Below are 27,967 nucleotides of genomic sequence, written 5' to 3'. Positions count from 1 at the left end.
GAGGCAGCCAGAGAGCCCCGATGCTTATTCAGGCTGGGGAGAGGAGCCGAGTGGAGGGGCGAGCGAGGCTCCGGCAGCGCAGGGGAGCCCGGGGAGGCGGCGGCGCGCGGCGGAGCCAGTGGCCGGACATGCCCCGGACCCGGGGCCGCTGCACCACTGCCGCCGCCCGGAGCCAGCCGGCCGGACGCCCGCACGCCTGGGTCCCCCGGCGCCGCGCCGCCCGGGGGCTGCGACCCGGACCCTCGGCGTCTGACCAACAATAAGCGCCCAGACAGCCCCCTCCCCGCCCCGCGCCCGCCGTCCCCGCGGGCCTCGGAGAAAGTGAAAGGAGGAGGCGAAGGAAGGGAGGAAGGAAGGAAGGAAGGAAGCAAGGAAGGAAGGAAGGGAGGAGGAGCAGGAGCCGGAGCCGTGAGGTTCGGGGCCGAGACCCCAGCCCCGAGCCCCGGGCCGGGCGGGTGTGCACGCTCTCCCGCCGCTGTCCGGCGCCCACGACCATGCTCGGCGGTTGGGAGGCAGGAACCCAGGCGCCCAGCGACCCCCGGAGACCTTCTCCCGGGCCGGGCTGGTATTGAGATCAAGGCGTCCAGGATCAAAAGATCACCGCCTGCCCGCCCCCCTCCGCACCTCCAACTGGCAAGCCGGAGGACCCCAATCCAGTCACCGACCCTGACCTGGTCATGGCGTCCAGCTCCGGCCTGGCGTGAGGACCCCCGACCCGCGCGAGGTGAGGGGTGGGCTGGGGCCGAGGGCGAAAGTCATGCCAGGCAGGCAGAGGCTCGAGGAGGGAGATCCAGTTTGAACTGGGGAGGGGGAACACAGTCTGATTGTCTGCTGCCCTCTGGCACGCACCCCCAGGCTGTTTAAAGGGTGGGGGACGCCCCCAGGGTTAGTGGTGGCTACTCTTGGGCCCCCAGTCAGGTTGGCAGCCCCAGAGCTCAGGGGGGAGGGCTTAGGGGCAGCCAGGGGACCCTGCCACCCTAGCAGAGAGAACAAGGCCGGCCTTGGGCCAGCTGGAGCAGCAACCCTGCCCTGGGGGCTTCTGGGAGATGTAGTCCCCCTCCCAGGCTCACCAACCTCTTGGGTCTCAGCACCCCAGCACTCCTTCCCTGGCTAATGGGAGCCTCCAGAAGGAGGTGCATTAGGATTGGGGATTGCTGGGGTTACCCTCTGCCCCCAAGCAGTGCCTAGGAGCAGGAGGGGCTGTGACTGGAGGAGTCTCCCCGGCCAAGGATTCTCAGTGCTGTGGGCTTGGCTGGGGGGGTGGGGCAGTCACACAGTTCCTTGGAGGTGTCCCTGCACTGCTAAGGGGAGGCTCCCCCTGCCTTGGTCCGGGGGAGCTCTTGGAGGAGGAATATGAGGAAGAGAAGTGAGACTTAAACCTTCTTGCTTGTCTGGAGTATGTCCTATTCCTGGGCTGCTGGAATTTGGTTTCAGGAGACACTGAAGTCTACTCTCCCCTTCTCCCTCCGGGTTGCTGAGAACGAGAGTGTCCCTCACAGTCTGGGAGTCTGGAGGGTGTCTCTCTGGAGCAGTGAAGCCAGGATCTGCTTCTGTCTGTCTGTCCAGCCTCCTTCCTTCCGGGTGTTTCTGACACCCCTCCTCCCGCCTCCTTGAGTCTGTCTGCTGCTTGGGGTGTGTGTCTGTGTCGGGGCCGGGGCCGGGGCGGGGGTGGGGGGGTGGGGCTCTGCTGCCGGGAGGAAAAGTGTTGCTCTGGGAGAGGTGAGCTGGGCATGTGACTGAGCCTTGGGATAGGGGCTCAGGGCCCACTTGATCTTTGGCCTTGGTTTCCTGTTTTACTTAGGAAAGCTGTCTTCACACTGTATCTGCTGGAATCCTACTGATGCCTCTGGGCAGCGCTCTGATTATGACCTCCAGGGTGGGTGGGCTTCCACTCCTCTTGTTCTCCCCACTCCTCAGCCTCTCCAGAGAGCAGCCACTTCTGTGGGGCCTGGCTTATCTGCTGCTCCCTAGCACAGTCTTGCCTTCTCTGGGTCAGGACCACGATTTCATGGCCCCAGGGGAAGAGCATGATCAGGCCCTGTCTTTCTGGTACCATCTATAAGGTGCCTGGTGCTAGAAGCCTCAGGATGCAGTGAGAATGGGCCAGGAAGGTGAGGGGTAAGGGAAATCTGGTAGAGAAGGAAGGTGCTGCCTCCCCTAGGTGATCAGGCTCCTTGGCCTTGGAGAACCACGCCTGGAAGGCCAGGTTCTAGCCACCTCCCTCTAGAGGTTCTCTGCCTACCTGTATTGCTCCTGATTAGGGGTGGGGGTGCGGGGGAAGTTTAATGTTTGAAAGGGCACTGGTTAGGGGTAGAATACCTATAATCTTCCATCCAGGGTAACTCTTGTGCTTGGGATAACAGGGGCCCCATGGCTGGAGATGGGTTCTGGAGGTCCATGTGGAGGTTCAAAATGAGTCTCTAATTCCTGGAGTTGAGGGTCAAGGTGGGAAGAGATTACAGAGTCCTGAAGAAGGATTGGTGGTACACAGAAATCTGGGACTAGCACAACAGCGGTAGTGTGGGGCCTAGTGAACTTGCTTATTGAATCTGTGCTGGGCACCCATGCCTCTGTCTGGGTCCTTCCTGGGTTAAGCTTCTGGGTACCTGGGTTAAGCAGAAGCCCTGGGCTGGAGACTCAGCGTCCCTGAACACGCAGGGCAGTAGCCTTCTGGGCAGAGACCTAGTGGGTGGCAGTGTCGACTCAGCAAGGGCTGGAATGCCTGGCACCTGCTTTAGATTAAAGGAGATGCCTGCAAAGGGGGGGATGCCGGCCTGTGGGGGAGTGGCTGGGATGGAGCTCCGCGTAGCCCAGGAGTGGGGTGGAAGAAAAGGACCAGGGTTGCAGGTAGCAGCCGCTCTGGCAAGAGTGGAAGGAGCCAGCACTCATCCAGCTCTGCAGCCCCTCCTCCAGGGAGTCTAAGACCCGAGCTGGGGGCACCCCCACACTGGCTCTGGCGCCACAGGCTGAACTTCTGCCCCAGTGCCCAGAGGATGGGGCAGCTGCGGGGAGCCAGGGTGTCTGAGTGTCCAGGCTTCCCAGGACTTCCCAGAAAAGCCTGCAAGGAGGTGGGGGGCACTTTGGGTTCTTGTCCTGATGCCATGTTTACTCAACCTGGGGCTCCTTGGTTGCTGGTGGTGAGGCACCCCCAAGAGCCTGGGTACCCAGGGGTGATGGGGAAATGGCATCCCTTCCTTGTGCCAGGAGCCCTGGGCACTGCCCGGGTGCTGACCTGGGGGGAGGGGACAGAGGGGGATGGCAGCGTGGGAAAGTGGGCAGCCGTGGGAGCCAAGCGGGTACAGGCTGGGTGCCGCGGGCAGGGAGACTCTGCCAGGCCTGCTCTCCCTGGGGTGGGGCTGGCTGTTCCAGGGACTGGCTCAACCTGTTGAGCGCCTCGCTGCTGCAGCTTGGCATCTGTGCCCCTGCCTGCCAGCCCTGGCAGCTGCCCACCATAGCCACACTGGAGGGGCTGCCCCCAGGGATCTGGGAAAAGGAGGCTTCGGGTGGCCAAGGGGCCAGGATGGGTCTGGTAGAGGCTCATCCAGAGAGTGCTAAGTTTCCTCAGGTCCTGTCCTCTTAACTACCCAGAGCTGGGCTGGGGCCAGTTGGAGGGCTAGGTAGCCGGAGGCTAGGAGCTGAGGGGCTAGGTGGAGAAGGCCCCCATATTAGTGCTCTTGAGGTGCTGCATGTCGCTTGGATGGGCGGCCCTAAAGGCAGCCTGGAGTTACAGCCTGGAATTTCCTCTGCTGGGTGCCAGGGCCAGGCCTCCAGAGCCCCACCCCCAGCCTGGCCTGACCTCCCCTCCCTGGGAGAGAACTGCCTAGACTGTCCCTGGAGGTTGGGGGAGGGGCAGTAAGGGCATTCTGCTGCCCTGGGAGGGGAGGGGTGACTTCCTGGGTGTGGGGGTATGTTGTACTGCCTCAGTCTCCCCAAAGGCCCCCCTCCCAGGTGAAGAAGAGGGAAGCCCCTGGTTCCCAGGGAGCTGTCTCCCACCTTGCTCTGAGTATGGGGAGTCCTGGGTCCCACGGAGGATCTCTGAGCCCTGAGGGCCCTTGCTGTCCCCCCACCCCCTCAGACCCCTTAGTTTGGGGCCCATCTTGGGGCTCTGCTAGCTGGTGGAGAAGGGGAGCCGGGGTGCTACTCTGTAGGGGAGAAGGTGTTGACCACCGCCCATATATGGGGGAAGCAGGCACAGGCAGCTTCCCTCTTCCTCTCCTGAGGGGAAGGGCGGCCTCCCCTGCCTTCTTTCTTTTTCATTCAGTGGCCAAAGCAGAGTCCTCTCCTTCTTTGCCTCCTTTCCACCCCAGGCCCTTCCTGCTTGTCCCTGGACCTCCTGCCCCTCCTAACCTTGGTGTCTCGTCTAGGCTCCCCTCCCTGGGGGGCTGAGATTCCCTCTGTCCCACCCCCTCCCCCAAAGGGCTGGTGGCCCTGTGCTGGTCTGTCTTCCCCTCCCCCTTACTCTCCACCCCCAGCTTCAGCTGGGAATGGCCCTGAATCCAGCATTTCCAGCATTTCGAAACCAAGATTGTTTTGAAATCCCTGAGTACTTCTCCACCCCCCTCTGACTCCCCTCCTCCCCACTAGCCCAGAACTTAGTCCTCTAATCTGACCTCACGCTGTGCATTGCCAGGGTCTGTGTGTGTGAGTTTGAGTGCTAACATTCAGCCACGTGCATATGACTGTGTGTGTGTGTGTGCGTGCGCGCGTGCAAGCCAGTGTGCATGTGTATCCCAGTGTGGGTGCATCTTCTGTCTATGAGCAGTTCTGTGTGACTGGCCTATGTCTTTTGTGATTCTGGAGCTCTCCTCATTCTCTGGGAGCATGGCAGCCTCTATGGGTCTTGAGGCATTCTTAGGGAGTTTGGGGTTATTTTTAGGAGATAGATGTCTTGGATGTATATCTTTGGGAATCGTGTCTGTGTCTCAGTTGCACATCCCGGGGAATGTCTCTGAGGAGTGTGTATGCCCGGGGTTTTGTCTCTTTGATGAGTTTATGTGCGTGTGTGCTCTGCTCCTGTTTCTGCTTCTCTCCTCCTCCCTTTGAGTATGTCTGGTGTGTGTAGTCATAGGTCTCCCTGCAGCAACCTGGGACATGGAGTCCTCTGTCCCTTGATAGGGAGGTTTCCTGGAGTGGGGCCAAGGCTTCTGGCAGTTCCATGGTCCTTGGAGAGAAAGTGGTGGAAGGGGGAGACTTTGGGATAAACTGTCCCCCCTGGGCTGGGCTCTCTTCCTCTGCCTCTCACAGACACCCAACAGCTTGAGGGGTCCCAACACCCTCTTCTTGACCTCATGATACAGTGGTGGCTGACCATAGAGAGGCTAGTGCCCTAAAGGAAGGGTGAGGAAAGGGAGTTAACCCTCCACCCCAGTCATTCGCTTCACTGGGGATGAGGAACAGGCCAGCCACATCAGACCTGGGAGCTTGGCGGCTCATTTAAGATTCAGGAAAGTTGACTTCTCTAGCTAGGGGCAGACAGCAAAACAAGACAAGACATTCACATTTCCAGTCTTCACAGAAGACAGACGGGGCTGGAATCCTAAGGGGGTGATGTTCCACCCCAGAAATATGAGGCATTTGGGGTGGGGCCAGCTGCCATGGTAGCCTGGATCCTGGGAAGTCCTTCATGTTTAATTTCATTCTGCAGTTAGACAGTGTTCTGCAGTGGGGGAGGATGCCGGGGGGGGGGGGTGCATTTTTGTTTTTTGTTTGTTTGTTGCCAAAGTGAGGGTGGTGATAGCAGAGTTATGTTAGCATGGGATTCGGGCACTGGGACCCCTGATAATCTCACTATGACTCAGTTTCCCATCCTGGGGTCTCAGGCTCTAACTGAATGCTTTCCTCTAGAAGCACTTGGGTCAGATCAGTGAAGAAGAAGAAGAGGGCCCGGGCAGGGGCTGTTTGTAGGAGTCCAGGGCCTGTGGAGACAGCAGCAGGAGACAGGCAGAGGATAAGCTGTCCCTCCTCTCCCGCCCCCCCCGCCCCCCCGCTGCCCGTGGCCTCTGGTCCCAGTGGGAGGAAGGGAGGGCTAGAGGCACAGGTTGGTACAGTGCTCAGTGACCCAGCAAGGGGAGGGCTTTGGCAAGGAATTTTCAGTTTGTTTCTCAATCTCTGTCTCTGAGACACGCAAACACACGTCACTGCAGACACCTTCAGGAGATGAGCCTAGAAAAGTCACCCAAGTGGCGGTAGGGCAGGGCGCTACCAGATGGGGCTATGTGGAACCAGCTTCATTCTGGCAGAAGACACCCTGCACCTGCCCCCTTGAACTGGAAGTTGAGCCCAGCTGGAGGTCTCCTACCCAACTCCCCCATCCTGGGCCCAGGATTAACACAGGCTGCACAGGGTTAAGTCTGGTTGGCAGGGACACCCCGCTGCCCCCAGTGCAGAGAGAGAGAGGGAGGGGTGGTTAGCAGCTTGCTCTAGTTGGCGTCTCTCCCAGAATTCTTCGGAAAAGAACTCCCCTTTGACCCCCAGTACAAACTGAGCCCAGCCACCAGCCTCCCTCCTGCCTGCCTGTGGGAGCTTCACCCAGCCCCCCGTCCTACTGAACTGCTAAGCCAGATCCTCTCACCCCAGGCCGGTGGGGACTCTGTGTCTTCGGGGGATGAGGGGTGTAGCCAAAGGGACCACACAGGGACGTGGGAGAGGCACCATTCTTTTCTCTGACATAGGATAGCCCTGGGGCTGGCTGGCACTGAAAGCCAGGGTCCTCCGGTCTCCCCATCCATCCCTTCCCCCAGGACCTCAGGCCAGGTCATGGGAGTCATTGGCCCCGCCCCTCTCTCTCTCAGGCATCTTCCAGTGCCTTCTCCTTTCCTGCTTCCAGGATAGGGAGGGGGAGCAGTGTGGTGCAGCAGCTGGGTCAGGCCTGGCTCCCAGCCAATCCACAGAAGTCCTGGAGTGTGTGTTTGGGGGGGTGGTGTCCGAGTAGCTCAGAGACTTCCTGGAGCTGCAGGCTGTGTGTGTGTGTATACACGTTTATGTGGTGTACATGTTGGGGGAGGGACTGGGGTTCTGGGAGGAGCAGGGGCCTAGATTGCTGGCTTGGGGCTTCTAGCTGTGACCCTCTCTCCACAGGGAGCCCCCTTCCCAGACCACACCCTTGAGCCTGAGCCCGTCACACAGTACTCCCGAGGTGAGAGCTCCCTGTGCTTTTGTGTGCCCTCCGCAGCCTTCTCGCTGCTCTCATCTGCCAGTCTCCTGCTTGGCTTTTTGTCTTGGGCGCCCTCCTCCTGGCTTTCTGCCCCCACTTCTCCTTTCATTCTCCTGCCCCCAGAGGAGGGGAGCGAACCGCCTTACAACCTGCAACCTGGGGCGTGGGGGTGGGGCAGGAAGGGTTAAAGCGCCGCTCCAGTGAAAGTCCCCGGCCCTTTCTGAGCTGGAATCTTTCCCGGCTGGGAGGTGGGGAGCTCCTGCCCAATCACCCCTGGAGGGCAAGGTACGGTTTCCTGGTCATCCCAAGTACTTGCCCCGCTCTGTCCTGGCTTTGGCCTCCGCCGGCTGAGTCAAAGCCAGGGTGGCTACCAGCCGCCGTAATGTGGTTTCTGCCCTGGCCTTAGACACACACACTCTCTCTCTCTCTCTCTCTCTCTCTCTGTCCCTTTCTCCCTCTCTCCCTCTCCCTCTCCCTCCTGCCACCCCCCTCCTTCCCTCCCTCCCCTCCTTCCTTACTTAGCAACAACTCCCTGAATTCACAACAAACACGCCTGTAGGCTCCTGGGCCGACTAGGGAAAGCTGCCGAAGGCTGAGGACTGGGAGGAGGCACGTCTCTTAGACTGTCCTCGGGAGGGAGGGGCTTCTAATCCCCCCACCCTCCTTCCCTGGCCGGAGGCCACTACCCCTCAGGGACGGGGAGGAAGTCGTCCTGCTTCCAACTCAGGCAATGAAAAAAGTGGGGAGCAGTGACAGGTGTGGCTGAGCAGGTGTGGGGGCAGGGGCTGGACTCCACCCTTCCCTAGTGAGTCCCACTTGACCTTTGACCCCCATCTGGGGAGTGAGAGGGGCGGCAGACTCCTCTCCAGCAGCCGCCCCCCCCACTGTCTCTCTCAGCAGGGACCCTGTGTTGTTGTCATGGTAACTTGCCTGGCTCCCTTCCGACAATTAGGGACCAGGATGGGTGAGGACGTAGCGGATTGGGGGTGGGTAGGACTGGGGGCTCCCCTGGAGAACTTTGCTCTCAGGGCATCTGTGCTGAGGGGGCGGGGGGTGGTGCCCTCTCTTTGATCTCTTCCCTGGGCAGGAACTCTGGCCTCTAGCCAGGACCTGGGGCACATCGGCCCTGGAGGGAGTGTATGTGGAATGAGTGAGGGGCACCATGAGAGATCGTCAGAGCACAGAGGGCTGATTCAGGGTGAACTGGTCTCACAAACTGGTTAGGAACCCAATTGCTGGCATGTCTGGGTTCAAATCCCGGCTCTTCTCATTCTGGACTGTGTAACTTCAGCAAGTTACTTAACTTCCCTGTGCCTTAAAGTGGGGGATCATAAAAGTACTTTCGTGTAGAAGCTGTTGTGAGGATTAAATTAGATCCTGCGTGTGTAGCATTCAGGGCAGGCTGATGCGATGGAATAAATGCTCAGTAGCAGGTAGAGAGCCTCCTCTTCGCTCCTAGCCATCACTTTGTGCAGGGACTCCTAACACCACTCCCCGGGGGGCTTTGGCAGGGAAGAACTGATGGCGGTGGGAGGACTGGGGGTGGGGTGGGGTGGGGTGGGGACAACCTTTCCAGTACTTCAGACTCCTAGATTCTAAGACCCTTTCAGACTCACTTTCTCGCTGCCTCAGTCTCCCCACTGTTGGAGCCAGCTGACATCTTGGTTGCAGGTTCACCAAATAGCCATAGGCCCGCAGAGGGGCCTGGGGGGACTTAGGACATGTCCCTCCCCGTCTGCCGGCACTTCTCAGGCTGAGCTCTCCCTCCCCCAGGCTGCTGGCTCAGATCAACTTTAGCACCCCTCCCACCATTCCATCCCTGCTGCTCTGTTCTTTCACCAGGCTGAACGCAACATTCTGTCCTTAAATGGCTTAACTGGCTGCCTCCTCTCCTTCCTGGCCTAAGAGGTCAGGGACCTTCCTTGGGGAGAACAGTGGCAGTGTGGAGCTGTGACATGGATGGCAGCTGTTAGGGTTGCCCCAGGGTCCAGGGTCCCCTGGATTCCCTGTACCCTCTGCCTGGGCATTTTCCCCGAGTGTGGCAGAGCAGTGCCCAGACCTGTGATATGTATAGAAGCCCAGATGGGCATGCCTGGCACCTGCCACACACAAATGGGCAGGGAGGAGGCATCCTGAAGCCCAGAGGAGGGGTGGGGTCATATCAGCATCCACAGTGGCCAGAGGACTCTTTTCGTGGGTGGCATGGTAAGTGTGGGCAGTGCTGGAAAGAGTTCTGCTTCAGCCCTGTGTGCCCCTGGGACAGGGTGAGTGCCGAGGGACACTGGTGAGCAGGGCTCCTGAGGTCCTGGCATGGGGGATGGGATAATACAGGAGCTGAGGCTTGGGAACCTCTGGATGAGGAGCCCAGGAGTGGACAGCAGGGATGGGGTGCCCACAACTAGGGGAGCTCTGCAGACAGGTGGTTTGGATCTTCTGGGGGAGTGATTATCCAAATCTCAGGGGAAAGTGGATTATAAGATGTGGCAGAAGTGTCTGGGATCCCAGGGCTCCTGTGTCTGAGACCTGGGCTTGGCTGGCAGGTAGCTTCTCTGGCCTGGTACCAAGATGGGTGGGCTGGAGCCCCTGGCTCTATGCATCCTCTCCTTCTGGAACCAGAGAGGACACTTCCCTTCTATGGGCCTGAAAGTGAGGGCTCAGGGTTGGCCTGGGCCATGCCTCACTGCTGTGCTGGCCATGCCGCCTAGGCCCGGCCCCTGGGGCCTGTTCCTTGGGCAGGCTGGGGCTATTTTTGGGATCGGGCTGGGGCTCTGGGGCTGGTTTCAGATGTTCCAATGTGAACAGGAGAAAATGGGAACAGATGGCTGGGGGGGTCCTGCTGGGAGCAGGTTATTTTTAGGGCCTTGTTAACCCTTTGGGGGCTTGTGGAGCCACCCTGAGAGGGACAGCCCTCTCCAGTTGAGAAGAGGATAGGTCTTCTCCCTGGACCCCTGCTTTCTAGAACTTCCTGCACCAGTAGCTTGTCTTGCCCTCTCAGACCCTTCCCTCTTTAAGAACGTGCGTGGCAAGAAAGTAGGCTCCAGCTTCCTCCAGCCCAAACCCTGCAGGAGTCTGCCAAGGGGCCAGGCGGGGAGAGGGCTGCCTGGCTGGGGGAACGCAGGCCACTGTTGACGGGAAACCCTCTTTCACTTGCCTCCTGAGGTTTTGAGACTCACACCTGAAGCTAAGAGAGTGGAACCCAGCTTTCTGGGTTCACACTCTGAGTTCAAGTGTATGTCAGTAAAGTTAGTGATGCCCAGGGGAGAGCTAGCTGAGGGAGTTGGCCTCTTCTAGGAGGACAGAGGAAGAGCCAAGTCTTTGTACTTGGTACCCCTTATATGATGTCCATGGGCCCCATTCCCTTGGATACTCCAAGGACAAATGCCCACCTTTATTTCCCAAATGCCCACAAATCTGGGGAGGGGGGGCGGGCAGGCAGGGGGTAAAGAAGGGGACATCATGGCCAGAGGTGGTTTCTTGAGGGCTGAGTATGTCGTAGGCATTCTGTGAGATGGTTTCACTGAGTATCTCACCCTATACATTTACCCTCGCTTTGGAGATGAGGAAACAGGCTCAGAGGGACAAGTCCCCCAGCTCAGACAGGGCGGGATATGATTGGCACCTCATCTGCCTGACTGCCAACCCAGCCCTCATTGCACTGCCCGTGTCCCAACCCCAGGAGGTGAGGCTGCTGGGGCAGGATCTCCTCAGGGAGCAGGTTTCTGGAATGAGTGTGGGAAAGGAGGCCTGGGGGCAGGGGACCCTGCCTGTCCCTGGTCTCACAATCCCCTAAGCCCTTCTTGCCTGAGGGTGCCAGCATCGACACCAGAAACCCCGTTTGGCCTTCCTGTCTTCCCTGCGGGAGGATCACAGGCACGCATCCTGTCTCTCAGCCCCCACCCCCAGCCCGTCCTGGCCCACAGGCCCCTGCTTCCTGCAGGGTCACGGGCCGCCTGCGTGTCAATGTGGGCAGAGCTGGAGGGCCCTCCAGGTGCTGCCAGGGGTCTGGGCCGGGCAGGCGAGGTGAGGGGGCTGGGAGGACGTGTCTGCCGCTGGTGGTACCTGGGGGAGCGCCGGGCGTTGGGTGAGGTCCCGCCCCGTGGTGCGCTGGCGGGCTGTGCCAGCAGTCTGCCCAACTCCAGGCCTCCCACAATGGCCCCATTGTTCCCGGCCGCCAGGCAGTTTGGAGGAGGTTCCTAGGCCACCCCTACCCACCCCCCCAAACAGGGGCCAGATTAACCCCTTGGAGGACAGGCCAGGTGAGGGCCCACAGGGAGCCACCCTGCCCATTCCTCCCTGCGGGGACTCCAGGCTTTGGGAAGTCACCTTCCGCCCACGTGTACCCAGCGACAGGACCACTCCAGAGACTGGGGTCTCCCACCTAGACCCTCTCCCGTCCCCACCGTGATGCAGGTGCCAGGGGCAGGAAGTGCCAGTGGGGTGGCAGGAGGAGACCAGATATATTTGGGCCGGTGGGGCTAATTCCAGCCACCACCGCCTGCCCTACTGGCTCCTGAGCGCCTTTCCTTCCTGTGAAACCAGAGCTGGGTTGGGCCTAGCTCAGGATTTCGGTGGATTTAAAGAGGCAGCACCATCCCTGCCAGCCTGGCTTCCTCTCCCCCTCCCCAGGTAGGGTCTGGGGCAGAGAGAGGACTGAAAAGAACTTCTGGCTCTTGCCTTGCCCTGGGCTAACCCTGGGCCCTTGCCCTGGTTGGGGGTACCAGGCTCTTGGCAGCTCCTCTCTCCCAGAGCTTTGGGCGGGTGGGGTGGGCGGGGGTGGGCTGTGGTTTCCTGTGTTGGCTGTTTGTGCCTGGCCCAGAGTGCCCGCCGCCTGCCTGGGCTTCCTGCCCTGTCTTGTTTCCTTGTGCCCCCCACCCTCTCTTCCCCCTCCCCCCCGAGGGAGGGAGCAGCCAGGGATTGGGCAGCAGCCTTTGGGGGCACCCCACTGCCAAGGCATGACTGTGTCCCAAGGCCTGGACACATTGGCACTGGCTGAGGGAGCCAAGTGAGGTGACTTCAAGCTTGTCTAGGCCTTGTCACTTGTCTTGCAGACTCCAGAGGGGACAGTGGGCCCCAGAATGGGCAGAACCCCCCCTTCTCCCCAGAAGCACCTTGTTCAGAGACCCCAGACTAGAGTAGTCTGGGACTAGGAGTCCCCACATAACTGCAGGACTGGGGTTGCCTGACATCACCCTGGGGCTGCAGGTGGGGTGAGGTGGTTTGTCAACCAGACAAAATTGTTGATTTGCATGGTCTCCTTTGGCAAGAGGTGGGGTGGGGGGAAGTGGGGAGAGCTGCTAGGAACCAGGGCGAGGAGAAGGCCTCTGAGCCTGTGAGTCCCCACGTAGAGGGTCCCAGAGCAATACCTTGGTCCTTGAGCAGATTTCCTGCTGGGCTATGAATCCTTGACCTCCCCACTGGGCTGAGTCACCACCTCAGGAAGAGGAAGTGACCTGGGTGGTAGAGGAGAGCTTCTAGGGACCAAGTCCTGACACCCAGGAGAAAAGGGCCCCGGCCCTTGTTGTCTTGGGAGCTGCACCTCCTTGAGCCAGGGGACAATAATCCCACCCCCATGGCTCCAGGAGGGCCCTCACAGCCCATTTCCTCTCTAGAGGTGTCTGCCCACCGTACTGGGGAGCATGGAGCCTCCAAACCGTTTTCTCACTGCCTCTCCTGGGTGGTTTTGAGCTAGGCAATGAGGCCGGTGAGCCAGCTGGTGAACCAAGCAGGGGCTCCCGGGGCGGGGGGCAGCTGGAAATAGGCGGGTTGCCACCGGCGTGTGAATGCACGTTACACCTGTGGCAGTTCTCTGTTGAGCATCCACTGAAGGCATCCGTGGAAGCCTTCCTGATCTCCCTCGCCCCACCGAGGTCAGGTCCACCGGCTCCCCCCAAACCCCCCAGGGAAGACCATGGGGAAGCAGCTGATCTCAGGCTCTTGTCTCAACAGCCTCCTGGCCTGTACTCCTGACCATTTGCTCAGGTGACTCTCGAAGCCTTTTTGTGAGCACAAGTCGCCACTCCCCACCCTACTCTCTAAGAGGGAACCCCAGCAATGGGCCCAGAGTCCCATGCCTTTCCTTTCACTCATCCCAGGGGTTCCTGCTCGGGTGCTGGGAAGCCCCCTTCTTCACTCACTGGTGAAAAACTGCACCCACCAGGAATTAGCCTCCCCCATCCCCAGGCCGTCCAGGTGTCTTCGGGGGTGCCCTGAATGTGTAGAGGAGGAGGGGGTCTTTGGGAGCCGGGGCAAACTTCTGAGGGGTAGGGGGGAGGTGTGAGATGGGAAAGTCCTGACTCATCTGTGCTTGACTCAGCTCGCCCTGCGGCCCGGTGGGAACGAGGGGGTGGAGTCGGAGAGGGGAGGGCCACTCCAAGATTCTTCTGGGGAGGAGCCCTGGTCAGACTGGGGACGCCGGAGAGGACTAATTTCCTAACAGCCCCATTCCAAATTATTACAGGTCCCAAGATTTGAAGCTGTAAACACAGGAGGTAGTGGGTGCCCCTTGCCCTGCCCCTCTGCCCCACAGGGGGCGGGCCCCGTGGCTGGAAGCCCACCTCTCTGGTGCAGGCTCAGATGAGAGACACTGCAGTGCGGGCAAACACCCCAGGAATGGTCACATGACCCAGGGGCACGTCGCTCCCTTTTCCCACACCTCAGTTTCTTCCTGGTGAAATGGGGATAATAATACTGTCCCTTCAGGCGGTGGGTAGTTTTGAGGACCCGCGCGGTGGTGAAGGTGAGAACTTGAGTGAGACGCGTCAGCCACAGGCCTGTCCCTAAGCCCAGGTCCCTCTCCAGCCCAGCTCTTAACTGCTTCTGCTCTAACCTGTTGCAGGAGATGGGGGCTGGCCGAGGGAGGCTTCCCCGCCGGGCCCTGGACTTTGGAACCTTCCCCTGAGGAGCCTCTCTTCCCAGAGGCAGAGCTAGAGCAGGGAAGGCCAATATGCCTGAGGTTAATTTAGGGTTAGACTTCCACAGGGCCGGGGCAGGGGGGTGGGGGGGGAGGTGGGGAGCTCGCCTCCAGGTCCAGCCCAGCCTCCAGCAGCCCTGCTGGGAGCGGCGAGAGTGCGCACCCGTGTCTGGCTGGGCCGATCACGAGGGCGAGGCTGGGCCCAAGTCTCCTCCCCTCCCCCACCCCGATCGGTGGGGCGGGGGAGGGCAGGGCCGGGCAGGGGGCGGTTGGGTGAGGCTTCTGTGTTTGTGTGAGTCTCTTGGTGTATCTCCGGCCCCGCGTGTCTGTGTGTGCGCGCGCGTGTTCCTTTGTCACTACCAGGCTCAACTTTCTCCGGTTCCCTTGTGGCCGGGCCTCAGTCTTTTCATCCGCTCAATGAGTCGGCGCGCTCCCTCTCTGCCGTCGGGCAGCCTGGGCGTCTGCGGGGGCCCCAGGCCGACTCCGTGCTCCTGCTTGGGCCAGCGCCTCCCTCGCCCTCCAGCACACCTCCGCGGGTCGGCGTGGGCGCGCCTCTAGTTTCCTGGGGTCCGTGCGTGTCTTTGTCTCCCCGTCCACGTGTGAGCTGTGAGTGTGTGTGAGTCAGAGTTCGGTGCTTGTGGGTCTCGGAGCCCCTGCCAGGCGGCGCCCAGCGCTAGGCCGAACCTCCGCTCGCCGCCGCCGCCCGCGCCCCGCCCCGCCCCTCGCCGCACTTGGCCGGGTGTCTGTCCGTGCGGCGCGTGCGGGGCCCGGCGAGGCACGCTGCAGTCCTGTCCGTCTCCCGCTCCCTCGCTCGCTCGCTGGCTCCCTCGCTCGCTCTGCCTCTCCGCTCGGGCTCTGCCGAAGGGGGCGGGGTGGGGTGCAGGGGCGGGGGGGGGAGGGGAGGCTCCTGCATTCTTGCGGTCGGGGAAGGAATCTGAGCCAGCGTTACTGGTCTCCAGAAGAGCCCAGCTGCAGCCCCGGGGCCCCGCCAGGCCTCTCGCTGCCCGCCCGGGCCTGCTGGAATGGGCACGGGCTAGGCCTCGAGCTGGGGGCGGGGCGGGGCATTGCCCCTACCCCGGCCGCCTCCGCGCCGGGGGGCGCCCGGGGGGCGGGGCGTGAGGAGTTCCCCACCCGGGGTGAGGGGCGTGCCTGGGAGCGGGAGTCCCCCAGGGGGCCAGAGCAGACCTGACGGCCGCCCCACGCGGGCGCCTTTGCAACCTATCCTTTTAGTGATTTCTGCCTCTGCGGCCCGGGGGGGTGGGCCTGCTAGAGACTGCAAGCTCCCTGAGGGTAAGGTGCGGGAGGGATGGGGATACAATCGGCCTCTAGGATAGAGACCCCACCTAGTAGTCCTCCCTTTCCATTCCCACCTTACCCTGTCTAGCTCCCTAGTCCCAGGGCTGTTGGGTCCTCCCTTCTCCCCTCCCCGTCTTACACCCCCTCCCCAAGTCACAAGTTTTCTCTTTGGGGCTTGTTGCTGCAGTCCGTGCTCCAGTACCGAGTACCTGGCTGGGCCCTGGGCACGCACAGGGGCCGTAGCCCCACTGTGTGTGGGAGCCATGAGGATCCTGGCTAACAAGACAAGGTGTGTGGGTGTCGTGGAGGGCGGGAAGTGTGTGTGTGGAGTGCGGGGAAGGGAAGGGCCCAGTGATCATGGGGCTGAGCTGTGCTGGCTTGGGGAGTGAGCCCTATGGGCACTTGGCTTCCAAGGCCACCGGTGGGCTAAAGGGGGGGTCAGAATGGGAAGGCCTGCCCTGAGGCAGGAGCCCACAGCCTTAATGCCTGGGCCCAGGGGACAGAGGGCACTGGCAATCAGCTATGCCTGCTGGTCTAGTCCCTTCCAGCCCTTGCCTCCTAGAAAGCCGTTTGAGCAGACCCCTGCCCACCCCACTGTCGGGTCCAGTGGCGCCCTCTGGCCTCAGTCTAGCTGGGGTGGGAGCCGGAGGGAGGGGCGGTGCCTGCCTCCCTCCCCTTCCCCAGGAGAAGCCGGCAGACAGGGCCAGGCGGCAGCCGCAGGCCAGCAGAGCTGAAATAAATCTGAGCTGGTGTGGAATGAGGGGGGATAAATATCCTCTCCCGTGATGTGATCTTTCCAGCGGCTATTAATAGGTCTCCGGGGAGGGGGAGGCGGTGGGGGGAGCGGGCTGGAGCTTAAAGGGCCCGCAGCCTAGGCTGCAGGAATCCTTGGCTTCCAGCTTCGCTCCAGTCGGCTCCACACACCGCTCCCCTCCCCCTTTCCTCCTGCTCCTGCCTGCCTGCCAGGCCTGCCGGTGGACCCCCTTCAGGCTTTCCCCTCCTGCTCTGAGGAGCTGTCTGGACCAGTGGGTACCACCCTCCAGTGTGCTTGTCCCCACGTCCCCAGGGGAATGGGGCTGGGGCATGAGCAGTGACCCTCAGGTCCTGTGCCCCTTACCTGCTGGTGTTGGGGCACATGAAAGTTGAGGATTAGGACCTTGGAAGGAGACTGGAGACAGCAAACCCTAAAAGAGAGGTTGTTCAAGTGTTGGTCAGGTGCTAGTGGAGGGGAGTTGGCCTGGAGGAGGCGCGCAGTCTGATGGATGTTGGGGGTGGGGGTGGATTCTGCCACCCAAGGACCTGGTTTCCACTTGAATTGTGGGGTCTGAGAGGTGGAGAGGGTTGCCCTATCTTCACTCCCAAGGTGGAGAAAAGGCATCAGCCCTTGTCTGAGGAACCACAGAGGGAGATAGGGAATAGCTGGTGGTCTTAAGATGTTCCTTGGCCCCCACTTCCACTACCATTAGGTGAGGCAGGGTGGGGGCAGTTAAAATGCAGGCATGCTAGGCCCCTAGCAAGATTAACCTTTCATGTTTCTCCCACCTTGTCCCAGGTTACCCCACCCCAGGAGGAGAGAAGCTCCAGGGAGCCCGCCGCTGTCCCCGCGCGGCCACTGCCCCCCAGCCCCAGCCAAGCCAATGCACCCAGAAAATAAGTTGACCAATCATGGCAAGACAGGGAATGGCGGGGCCCAGTCCCAGCACCAGAATGTGAACCAAGGACCCACCTGCAACCTGGGCCCGAAGGGCGTGGGGGCGGGGAGCCATGGGGCCAAGGCCAACCAGATCTCACCCAGCAACTCAAGTCTGAAGAACCCCCAGGCAGGGGTGCCCCCTTTCAGCTCGCTCAAGGGCAAGGTGAAGAGGGAGCGGAGCGTGTCTGTGGACTCTGGAGAGCAGCGAGAGGCTGGGACCCCATCCTTGGATTCAGAGGCCAAAGGTACCCCATTTCCTGATCCCCAAGACCCCGACATATTCCAGTCCAAGGCCCAAGCTTGCTGCCCCCCTTGCCTTATCCGTGTCCCTTGCTCCTCTCCAGCATTGGTGCAGGGTCACCTTTCTCTTACCCGCATTATACCCATCGACTTGGTCATTCTCTCAGGAGTAGGGGTGGCCAGGGTGGGGACTTCTCATCCTTAGGTGCCACCCACGGAGGGGCCACACAGCGTGATGGGGCTTCCGGTCAGCCTTATTCCTCTCCAGAGGGGGAGAGGGAGGTGCTCTGGGGTGAGGAGCAGACCCACACACCTCTTAGGAACCTCCTGGCGTCCCAGCTGGTGGGAGCCTTTGAGCAGGCTCTGGGGCCTGGAAGGGTAGCAGTGGCTTCCCCTCCCTCACCGCCCCCCCCCCAGCCCTAATTAGAACCAGTTGTGGTTGGGGATTATGCTGTGCTTGGTGCTGGGTGGGGGAAGGGAGACAGGCAGTGGGGCTGGAGAGAGAAATCAGAAACAAATGGTGTGGTGGGGGCCAAGGGTTGGCAAAGTGCCCGCCGTGGCCTGGGCAGTGCCCTCTTGGGGTGGGGCATCTGAGGGAATGGGCCCATGGAGACCCTGGCTGTAGGGGGACAGGGCCTCTGGGCACTCACTCTGACCCGTGCCCGCTCTGTCCTGGCTGGGCAGAGGTGGCTCCCCGGAGTAAGCGGCGGTGTGTGCTGGAGCGGAAGCAGCCCTACAGTGGGGACGAATGGTGCTCAGGACCCGACAGCGAGGAGGACGACAAGCCCATTGGGGCCACCCACAGTGAGTGCCCATTGATGCCAGGATCTTGTGGCCCATGGTGCCCCCAGGGGATGGCGGCCCTGGGGGAGCCTCCCTCTCCTCACTTAGGGCTTTAGAGCGCTGAGTCTGAGCGAGGAGCAGGGGTGAGGAGCCCAGGCTACTTCTTTCCTGTCTCACCTGTCGCTCTGTCCCTCCCTGTGCCGTGACAGCTTAGCCCCTGCCTTCCAGGTGCTCAGTGGCCCCCTCTTCCGAGGGACAGAGGTGATGTGGGGTGGCCCTTCCTGGCCACACCGCCTACACCTCCTCCCATGAATTCTTGGCCTCTGCTGCCACCTACTGGTCAGTGGAGGGAGGGTGGCGAGGGTCCTGCATCCCTGGGAGCCAGACTGTTGGCTCAGCCTCGCAAAGTCTGGCTAAGCCTGGCTGTGTCTCTGGCCCCCTTCCCCAACCTCTAATTGACTCCTGGCAAGTGCCTAGCGTGCTTCACCAGGATGAGGAGTGGGTGTGCGTGGATGCCCACTCCTCTCATTCTTTTATTGATCAGAGTGTATTTGGGCCTTGCTCAAGTGATGGGGAGAACCTGACGCTCTCCTGCCCTTGAGAAGCCCACACACATTTACTGGGTGATTTCCCTCAAAGCTTACATCTCTTGGAGGGGAGAGACGACTCAGTGCAGACCGAACTAGCCAGAGAAGTGGCCGACTGAGCAGATGTTTGTGGGAGGAGCGGACCACGTCCCTGGAGGTGGGGCGCGCAGGCTGGGACTTTAAAGGTTCTCTGGTCCCAGGTGCCCCCCCCAGGGGACTGGCGGTCCATGAGCCTCACTGAACCTGTCAGTGTTAGATGGGGGTGGTCACTGCCTCCCAGGACCCACAGCCCCCCACCACCCCAGTTCGCTTTTATAACATTAGACCGCCAGGATGTAGAAACGTTGGAAGAAACAGGGAAATACGAAGGAGAAGGTGCTAACATCCCGTCCCCAGCACTAAGGCATCCATTGCTCCTGTTTCCGTTGTACTTGCCATTACGTTCTCGAAGAGTTCTTAGTCTGGGGCAGTCCGATGCAGCGACTTATAGCATGGACTCTACAGTCAGACCACTGGTTTATATCCTGGATCTTCCGTTTACTATTTGTGTGAATTTGGGAAAGGGTCCCAGTTTCATCCATAGAAATGGACTTCTTCACAGGTTTGGTGTGAGAAGTAAATGAATCCATACGCGTCACACTTAGAACACTGTTAGTTTTTATTACTGTTCTTGTACTAGAAAGTTCCTTATCCAAATAAAGCCTGCCTCCTTCCCCTAACTTGTACCTGGGAGTCCTAGCTCTGTGTGTGGAGTATGCACCTTCCTCTTCCCAGGACAGCCCTCATACACGGAGGCCAGCTCTCAGGCCCCCTCTGCCCCCAAAGCTTTTGGCTCTGTTATTTTTTGTAAAATTTGTTTCTCTTGGCATGGGAATGGGTCCGCTGACTTACCTAGTCCCGTTAATGACCGCGCGTAGATCTTTTTGAGACTCGGGCTTAGAATCCACTTTTTGACCATGAAACAAACTTCACTCAGTGCTCAGGGTGGTCAGTCTATCCTGGGAGGGCACCCACTATGCCAGCCTTCTCTAACTCTGTTTTCTAAGGATTTTTTTCGTTGGCGACATGGTTCTGAAGTTGCTGTAAAAATAGATTTCTTTGACCTGCCCTGCTGTGCAGAGCAGGGAGTTAGTGTTTCCATTTTATAGACGAAGCAACGGAGGCTTAAAGCGATGAGCTGTCTTGTTCATAAGAGCACAAAGTCCGTTAGTTGTGAGCTAGAATGCAAAACCATTCATCGTTTGACTCATCAATCTGTGCAGCCTCTTGGCCTTCTCCCCTCACCTGGTCAGAGCATTCGCGGGTACACACACACCAACACACACCCCGTCGTGCGTGGGCTCAAAGCAGGGCTTTGGAGTCCCTGCCCAGGTTCAAACCCCGGCTTGGCACTGACAGGCTGTGTCACCGTGGGTGAGAAACGGCACCCTTCCAGAGTTGTTTCCTCCTCTCTAAAGCAGAGTATAGGACACCTTCCTCCCAGGGATGTTGTGGTCAGATGGGATCACGTCTATGAGTGTCCTTCGAGATGCCAGGCACAGAGGAGCCTGTTTGTAAGGGTCACATTTCCCCTCTCCTGCATCTCCCTAGGGTCCCCACAATTTCCGTCCGGGTCGAAGACTGGTCTAGGGCAAGTAAGTGTGGACACCAGACACGTACCACCAGAGTGGGACAACAGATCGCCCGGCCGGCCTGAGCCTGTCTATCCCTGGGCATCTCTGGAATGGGGCGGTGGGGAGCACCAGCTGGCTCTCTTTTCTGAATCTGGGCCGCTTACTGGGTTTCTCTCCTCTCTCGTGCAGACTGTAATGTAGCAGACCCAGCCATGGCGGCCCCACAGCTGGGTCCTGGCCAAGCCGCCCAACTGCCCCTCAGCGAGAGCAGCGCTCCGGGACCCCCCCATGGGCCGCCGCCCGGCCTTCGGCCCGACGCCCCTGGGGGCGGGGGTGGGGGTGTCCCCGGAAAGCCTCCCTCACAGTACGTGTATGTCTTCACCACCCACCTGGCCAACACGTAAGTGCCTCAGGGCGGGCCTCCGTTTACCCGGCACCCCTCAGCCTGGGGTCCTGAGTGTTCCGTCTGCAGGGGGCCAGGGCTCAGTTGGGGTGGGTCGGGTGAGGGCAAGGGTTCCCTCCTGCCCCCCTCCCTGAGCTGTTCGTGCCTGCCCCTTCTGTGCAGGGCTGCCGAGGCCGTGCTGCAGGGCCGGGCTGACTCCATCCTTGCCTACCACCAGCAGAACGTGCCCCGGGCCAAGCTGGACCAGGTGAGTGTGGCGCCTCCGAGGACGGTCGGGTGGCTTGGCCGGTGCCTCCCCTTCCCTGTCTCACGCTCTGCCTCTGTCCCCCCACAGACCCCGAAAGTGCCACCTACCCCAGAACCGCTACCCTTAAGCACGCCGTCAGCAGGCACCCCGCAGTCCCAGCCACCTCCACTGCCGCCGCCGCCGCCCCCGGCCCCCGGCAGCGCTCCGCCTGCACTGCCGTCTGAGGGTCCCCCCGAGGACGCCAGTCAGGACCTGACCCCCAACTCGGTGGGAGCGGCCAGCACAGGCGGTGGCACTGGGGGCACCCACCCTAACACCCCGACGGCCGCCACCACCACCAACCCGCTGCCTCCTGGAGGAGACCCCAGCAGTGCCCCCGGCCCTGCCCTGCTCGGGGACGCTGCCCCCCCAGGAAACGGGCAGCGGAGCCTGGTGGGCTCTGAGGGCCTGTCCAAGGAGCAGCTGGAGCACCGGGAGCGTTCCCTCCAGACGCTTCGAGACATTGAGCGGCTATTGCTCCGCAGCGGGGAGACCGAGCCCTTCCTCAAGGGACCCCCGGGAGGAGCCGGCGAGGGGGGACCACCAGCACAAGCCCCTCCTGCCCCCCAGCAGGCCCCCACGGCCCCTCCCAGTGGGCTGAAAAAGTACGAGGAGCCCTTGCAGTCTATGATTTCACAGACGCAGAGCCTGGGGGGCCCCCCGCTGGAGCACGAAGTGCCTGGGCACCCCCCAGGCGGAGACATGGGGCAGCAGATGAACATGATGATGCAGAGGCTGGGCCAGGACAGCCTGACGCCGGAGCAGGTGGCCTGGCGCAAGCTGCAGGAAGAGTACTATGAGGAGAAGCGGCGGAAGGAGGAGCAGATCGGGCTGCACGGGGGCCGCCCTCTGCAGGACATGATGGGCATGGGGGGCATGATGGTGAGGGGGCCCCCGCCTCCCTACCACAGCAAGCCTGGGGATCAGTGGCCCCCCGGCATGGGTGCACAGCTGCGAGGGCCCATGGATGTCCAAGATCCCATGCAGCTCCGGGGCGGACCTCCTTTTCCCGGCCCCCGTTTCCCAGGCAACCAGATGCAACGGGTGCCTGGCTTTGGAGGCATGCAGGGTATGACCATGGAGGTGCCCATGAATGCCATGCAGAGGCCCGTGAGGCCGGGTATGGGCTGGACCGAAGACTTACCCCCCATGGGGGGGCCCAGCAATTTTGCCCAGAACGCCGTGCCCTACCCGGGCGGGCAGGCTGAAGCAGAGCGATTCATGACCCCTCGGGTCCGGGAGGAGCTGCTGCGGCACCAGCTGCTGGAGAAGCGGTCTATGGGCATGCAGCGCCCCCTGGGCATGGCAGGCAGTGCCATGGGGCAGGGCATGGAGATGGAGCGGATGATGCAGGCACACCGGCAGATGGATCCAGCCATATTTCCTGGGCAGATGGCTGGTGGCGAGGGCCTGGCGGGCACTCCCATGGGCATGGAGTTTGGTGGAGGCCGGGGCCTCTTGAGTCCCCCCATGGGGCAGTCTGGGCTGAGAGAGGTGGACCCCCCCATGGGGCCAGGCAACCTCAACATGAACATGAATGTGAACATGAACATGAACATGAACTTGAACGTCCAGATGACCCCACAGCAGCAGATGCTGATGTCACAGAAGATGCGGGGCCCAGGGGACATGATGGGGCCGCAGGGCCTCAGTCCTGAAGAGATGGCCCGGGTGCGGGCCCAGAACAGCAGTGGCATGATGGGTGGCCCACAGAAGATGCTCATGCCCTCTCAGTTCCCCAACCAGGGCCAGCAGGGATTCTCTGGGGGCCAGGGGCCCTACCAAGCCATGCCCCAGGACATGGGCAATACTCAAGACATGTTCAGTCCCGACCAGAGCTCAATGCCCATGGGCAACGTGGGCACCACCCGGCTCAGCCACATGCCCCTGCCCCCTGCATCTAATCCTCCGGGGTCCGTGCATTCAGCCCCCAACCGGGGGCTGGGCAGACGGCCCTCAGACCTCACCATCAGTATTAATCAGATGGGCTCGCCAGGCATGGGGCACCTGAAGTCGCCCACCCTTAGCCAGGTGCACTCGCCCCTGGTCACCTCACCCTCCGCCAACCTCAAGTCACCCCAGACTCCCTCACAGATGGTGCCCTTGCCTTCGGCCAACCCTCCAGGACCTCTCAAGTCGCCGCAGGTCCTCAGCTCCTCCCTCAGTGTCCGTTCGCCCACTGGCTCGCCCAGCAGGCTCAAGTCTCCTTCCGTGGCGGTGCCTTCTCCCGGCTGGGTCGCCTCGCCCAAGACCGCCATGCCCAGCCCTGGGGTCCCCCAGAACAAGCAGCCGCCTCTCAACATGAACTCTTCCACCACCCTGGGCAGCATAGAACAGGGTGAGTCAGCTGGGCCAGGCCGGTGGGGGGTGGGGTGGAGACTGGACGCTGGCCCTGGGAATCTCCAGGGGGATGGGGAGGGGTGTTCTTGCCGGGGCAGGCGAGCGCGTGAAGGCATCCACACCGGGTGCAGAGGTGGATGGCTCTGCTTGAGGGGCACATGGCAGCAGCTGAGCGTAAGCTCCCACAGGGAGTGCCATGGGGCTCTCCCAGGCATTTGGAGGGGTTCACACTTGGGCTCTCTCCACTGTCTGGGGGCCCCGAGGCTGCAGGAACTGCTCAAAGACGGGTGGGCGAGAGTGGTAATGGGTTGAGCAGGACAGTGGAGTAAAGGTGTGCCTGGAGGAGTCAGGAGATTTGGGAGCTGGCCTCTCCCTAACCCACCATGTGAGCAGCCAAACTCGCCTTCCCCTCCCCAGTCACCCCCCGCTCTTTCTGTCTCCCCGCTTCTGTAGGTGCCCTCCCGCCTAGCGGCCCCCGGAGCAACTCCTCAGCGCCTCCCGCCAACCCTCCCAGCGGCCTCATGAACCCCAGCCTGCCATTCACTTCCTCCCCAGACCCCACGCCTTCCCAGAACCCCCTGTCACTGATGATGTCCCAGATGTCCAAGTACGCCATGCCCAGCTCCACCCCGCTCTACCACAACGCCATCAAGACCATCGCCACCTCCGACGACGAGCTGCTGCCCGACCGGCCCCTGCTCCCCCCTCCACCACCGCCGCAGGGCTCTGGGCCAGGTGCGAGGCAGGAGGGCCGCAGGGAGAAGAGCTGGTGTGGGCACCGGGCATGAGAAGAGTTGCCACGGCCAGCAGTCACTCCTGTGGTTACGCTGGCTCTCATGTGCTCCCAGCGGGCCCTGGGAGTGGGGGGGTGATGTCCCGGGTCAGGTTCCCACTTCTCATGTAGCGAAACCAAGCCCAGGGCGCCCGAGTGGCCTTCCTGACATCCAGTGAGTGATGTGCCTACGGCAAACTGGGCCAGAACTCGGGTCTCTTGGCTTCTAACCTGAATGCCTGAAGTCCATGCCCCTGCAGCCAGCACAGGCCCGTGGTGGAGGCCCTCACCCCTCCTGGCATGAGCCTGGCTGGGGAGTGGGGAAGAACTGAGTCCTGCAGCCTCCCCCAGCTGGGTGCACACAGCTCCTGACCCCCTTCTCTCTCTCCCCACAGGGATCAGCAATAACCAGCCCAACCAGATGCACCTGAACTCAGCTGCTGCCCAGAGCCCCATGGGCATGAACCTGCCAGGCCAGCAGCCCCTGTCCCATGAACCCCCACCTACTATGTTGCCCTCCCCTACCCCTCTGGGGTCTAACATTCCACTGCACCCCAATGCGCAGGGGACAGGAGGGCCCCCTCAAAACTCCATGATGCTGCCTCCAGGGGGCCCAGACTCCCTGAATGCCCCCTGTGGCCCTGTGCCCGGCTCCTCCCAGATGATGCCCTTCCCCCCTCGGCTCCAGCAGCCCCATGGTGCCATGGCCCCCAGCGGCGGTGGGGGCGGGGGGCCTGGCCTGCAGCAGCACTACCCTTCGGGCATGCCCCTGCCCCCAGAGGACCTGCCTAGCCAGCCGCCGGGCCCCATGCCCCCTCAGCAGCACCTGATGGGCAAAGGCATGGCTGGGCGCATGGGCGACGCCTACCCCCCAGGCGTGCTCCCTGGGGTGGCATCAGTGCTGAATGACCCCGAGCTGAGCGAGGTGATCCGGCCCACCCCGACGGGGATCCCTGAGTTCGACTTATCGAGGATCATCCCCTCTGAGAAGCCAAGCAGCACCCTCCAATACTTCCCCAAGAGCGAGAACCAGCCCCCCAAGGCCCAGCCCCCCAATCTGCATCTCATGAACCTGCAGAATATGATGGCGGAGCAGACCCCCTCACGGCCTCCCAACCTCCCGGGCCAGCAGGGCGTCCAGCGGGGTCTCAACATGTCCATGTGCCACCCCGGACAGATGTCCTTGCTGGGCAGGACAGGTGTGCCCCCACAGCAGGGCATGGTGCCCCACGGCCTGCACCAGGGAGTCATGTCCCCGCCACAAGGCCTCATGACCCAGCAGAATTTCATGCTGATGAAGCAACGGGGTGTGGGGGGTGAGGTCTACAGCCAGGCCCCCCACATGCTCTCCCCGCAGGGCTCCCTCATGGGCCCCCCGCCCCAGCAGAACCTCATGGTGTCCCACCCGCTGCGGCAACGCAGCGTGTCTCTGGACAGCCAGATGGGCTACCTCCCGGCGCCGGGCAGCATGGCCAACCTGCCCTTCTAGCGGTCCCCTGGGGCGGGAGGGGGCTGGCGCTGGGGCGATACTGCAAATATGATAACCTTAAAAGAAGTTTCTTCCCCTCCAGTGTTGGGATGGCCTTGGGTCAGGGGGTGGGGTGGAGGGGGTGGGAGGGACTTGTGTGGGGAATGGCGTTTGTGGAAACCGGGTGTGCTGGCAGCTTCGGGGGGAAGTGGCAGGGCGGGGTGGGGGGTTTGGGATTGGGGTTCCATTTCGGCCGCAGGGACTGCCCCTCCCCCGCCCCTCCCCAGTCCCGTGGAGCCTCTCTCTCCCCTGGTTCTCGGCACCCCCCCCCCTCTTCAGCTCCGCTTTCAGAGTCCTGTTGCGGACCCCTGGTGGGGAGAATCCTGGGGGCAGAGCGGGCAGAGAGGAGAGGCCTCCGCACGCTGTCCCTTACCTTTCTGCGGCTGTCTCCTCCTCGGCCCTGTGTGTTGCTGGAGCTTCACTCTCCTCTTGGTTTCTCTGCTCCCACCCGTTTTTCCTTCTGTCTTTTCCTGCCTCATCCCCGCTGCCTGCTGATGTGGCTGACCCCCTCTCCCACCCCTCCCTGCAGGCGGCTGGCCAGGGGGGCAGGTGCCAACCTCAGCTGTAAATAGAGTGCTGCGCTTTCGTGCCGGTGTGTATGTGTCCTGTATCTGTGCTTTGATAGAAGTCGCAAAAAAGAAAAGTGAAAAGAAACCCTTCCCGCCCTGCCCCTTCTTCAAATTATTGCCCCTTTCCACTCCCCTGGACTCAGGACCACGCAGTCCGACACACGCACCCACTGTTTGCCGTGCCTCTGGGTCCGAAAGGACACCCTTCCGGCCCCTTCCTCAAATGGGGAACCGACAGATACCCCACACCTAGACGGAGGTCAGACCACCCAGGCTTCCACCTGGGGAGCCCCTTCCGGGCTGAGACACCCCCCCCGCCCCCCCCAGAGCAGCCTGTCTGCTGCTGAATGAATGCAGGAGAATGTGTGCTCGGGCATGCATGCTCGCCCCACGCAGGTGACCCGTGACCCGGGGCCCTGGCTTCCCGGCTATGGATGTCTGGCGTCCCCTGCTGCTACACCTTAGCCAGAACTTGAAGTCCTTCCTCCCCAATGTGGGATGAGGGAAAGGAGGAGGGGGTGGAGGCTGTGCGGCCCCTTGAGCGGGGCCAGGGAGGCGCCGCACCGCGGCCCAGATGGTCCAGGGAACCCCCGGGCCCTGACTTTTCCAGGCACTGCTACCCACTTCTCACCAAAGGCGGAAGGAAAAGGGGTTGGCTAAGTAGATCTGTCTCCCTCCGGCCTCCACCCTTTGAGGATGGATTAGAGAAAGTGATGGAGAAGCACGGGGCATCCTACCTGCCCACTCACCGGCAAGGTCCCACTGCCCGGGGCTCAGGGCTCTGTGCCTGCCCAGGCCCGGGTGCAGCCACTGCCGACCCCCTCGCTTGCCCTGCTCTTTCCCAGAACTCCCCACCTGCCTCTGGTCAGAGCTGAAGCCATACAGACTCAGTGTTTTGCCCCCTTGGCCCCAGGAGTAAAACACTTCTCCTTTTCTCACTTCCTTTCATGCCTCGTGAGGTGGCAGGGCAGTTCCCTGGCCTCTGCGCCCTGCCTCCAGGGCCAAGGGCCATTTCTAGACAAGGTGTCTTCTGCCATGGCCCCGTCCCCAGGCTTCCTGATCTGCAGGGTCTGGCCTTAACATTGGCAGCTGTGATACAAAGGGAATTTGCCCCACTTTTCCCAGTCTGGTGCTGTCCTCAGTCCACCGTCAGCCAGGTCAAGCGCTTCCTCTGGGGCTGGCTGGCTGCAGGCTCCTGCCTCCCCCAGCACCTCCCTGGGGCCCCCGGGGCCAGGGCCCCACCACCTGTGTTTGGGGGCCACCCGCCTTCCATCCTGCCAGGCGCTTTGCCCACCCTGCCTCAACCTGGGCCCTGGGCCCATGAGCCCCCCCGCCCCTGACCCAAGACTCCCCAAACTGACTCTTAAGTGTTTCCTGCCCAGAGGAGAGAGGGGTCAGACCGCAAAGGGCCCAGTGTCCTCCCCGTTCTCCTCTTGCCCCATCTCCGCCACCCGACTAGCTTTCCAAGGTGAACTCCACAGGCCAGCCTACGTCCCTCCATCCATGGCCATACCCCCAGCCATTTTGTACCATTATATAAATATATATATATAAATATAAATATATAAATACAATATGTGAAGACATCTTCTTGGGTTTTATTTTGAAACAATTTTTAGGCTTGTTCCGGGGGTCTCTGTGCTGCCTGTACTGTAATTGACCTGTTTTATAGGTGCCTTTTTATTAAAAAGAGAAAATTAAAAATCCAACCTCTTGCCTTTTTGCTTCCGTGTCTGGCTCCTCCACTGCCCAGCTTACTGTTGGACGCTGGGAGGAAAAAGGGGGACCCCGGGG

The 27,967-nt window shown here is 61.5% G+C and overlaps 1 protein-coding gene across 5 annotated transcripts; it reads left to right on the top strand.

Annotated features, from left to right (window-relative positions):
• The first annotated feature begins 28 nt into the window (after positions 1-28).
• BCL9L (BCL9 like) lies at positions 29-27,882 on the top strand. Of its 5 annotated transcripts, XM_035009090.1 has the most exons (10): positions 29-724; positions 7,078-7,135; positions 15,547-15,648; positions 16,912-17,297; positions 17,977-18,096; positions 20,465-20,675; positions 20,841-20,925; positions 21,013-23,302; positions 23,758-24,039; positions 24,472-27,882. In XM_035009090.1, exons 3-10 carry the CDS (start codon positions 15,623-15,625, stop codon positions 25,563-25,565), a joined length of 4,494 nt encoding a protein of 1,497 aa, XP_034864981.1. In that variant the 5' UTR covers positions 29-724; positions 7,078-7,135; positions 15,547-15,622; the 3' UTR covers positions 25,566-27,882. The 5 variants fall into 5 exon arrangements, with proteins under 5 accessions (XP_034864981.1, XP_034864982.1, XP_034864984.1 ...); XM_035009091.1 differs by lacking the exon at positions 7,078-7,135 and having other exon boundaries at positions 24,472-25,565; XM_035009093.1 differs by lacking the exon at positions 15,547-15,648 and having other exon boundaries at positions 24,472-25,565.
• Positions 27,883-27,967: the final 85 nt, after the last annotated feature.

The sequence above is a fragment of the Mirounga leonina genome, unplaced genomic scaffold (genome assembly GCF_011800145.1).
Source record: "Mirounga leonina isolate KUSES-001 unplaced genomic scaffold, KU_Mleo_1.0 Mir_153, whole genome shotgun sequence".
Classification (NCBI taxonomy): domain Eukaryota; kingdom Metazoa; phylum Chordata; class Mammalia; order Carnivora; family Phocidae; genus Mirounga; species Mirounga leonina.
This window is presented reverse-complemented; position numbering and strand designations above follow the sequence as displayed.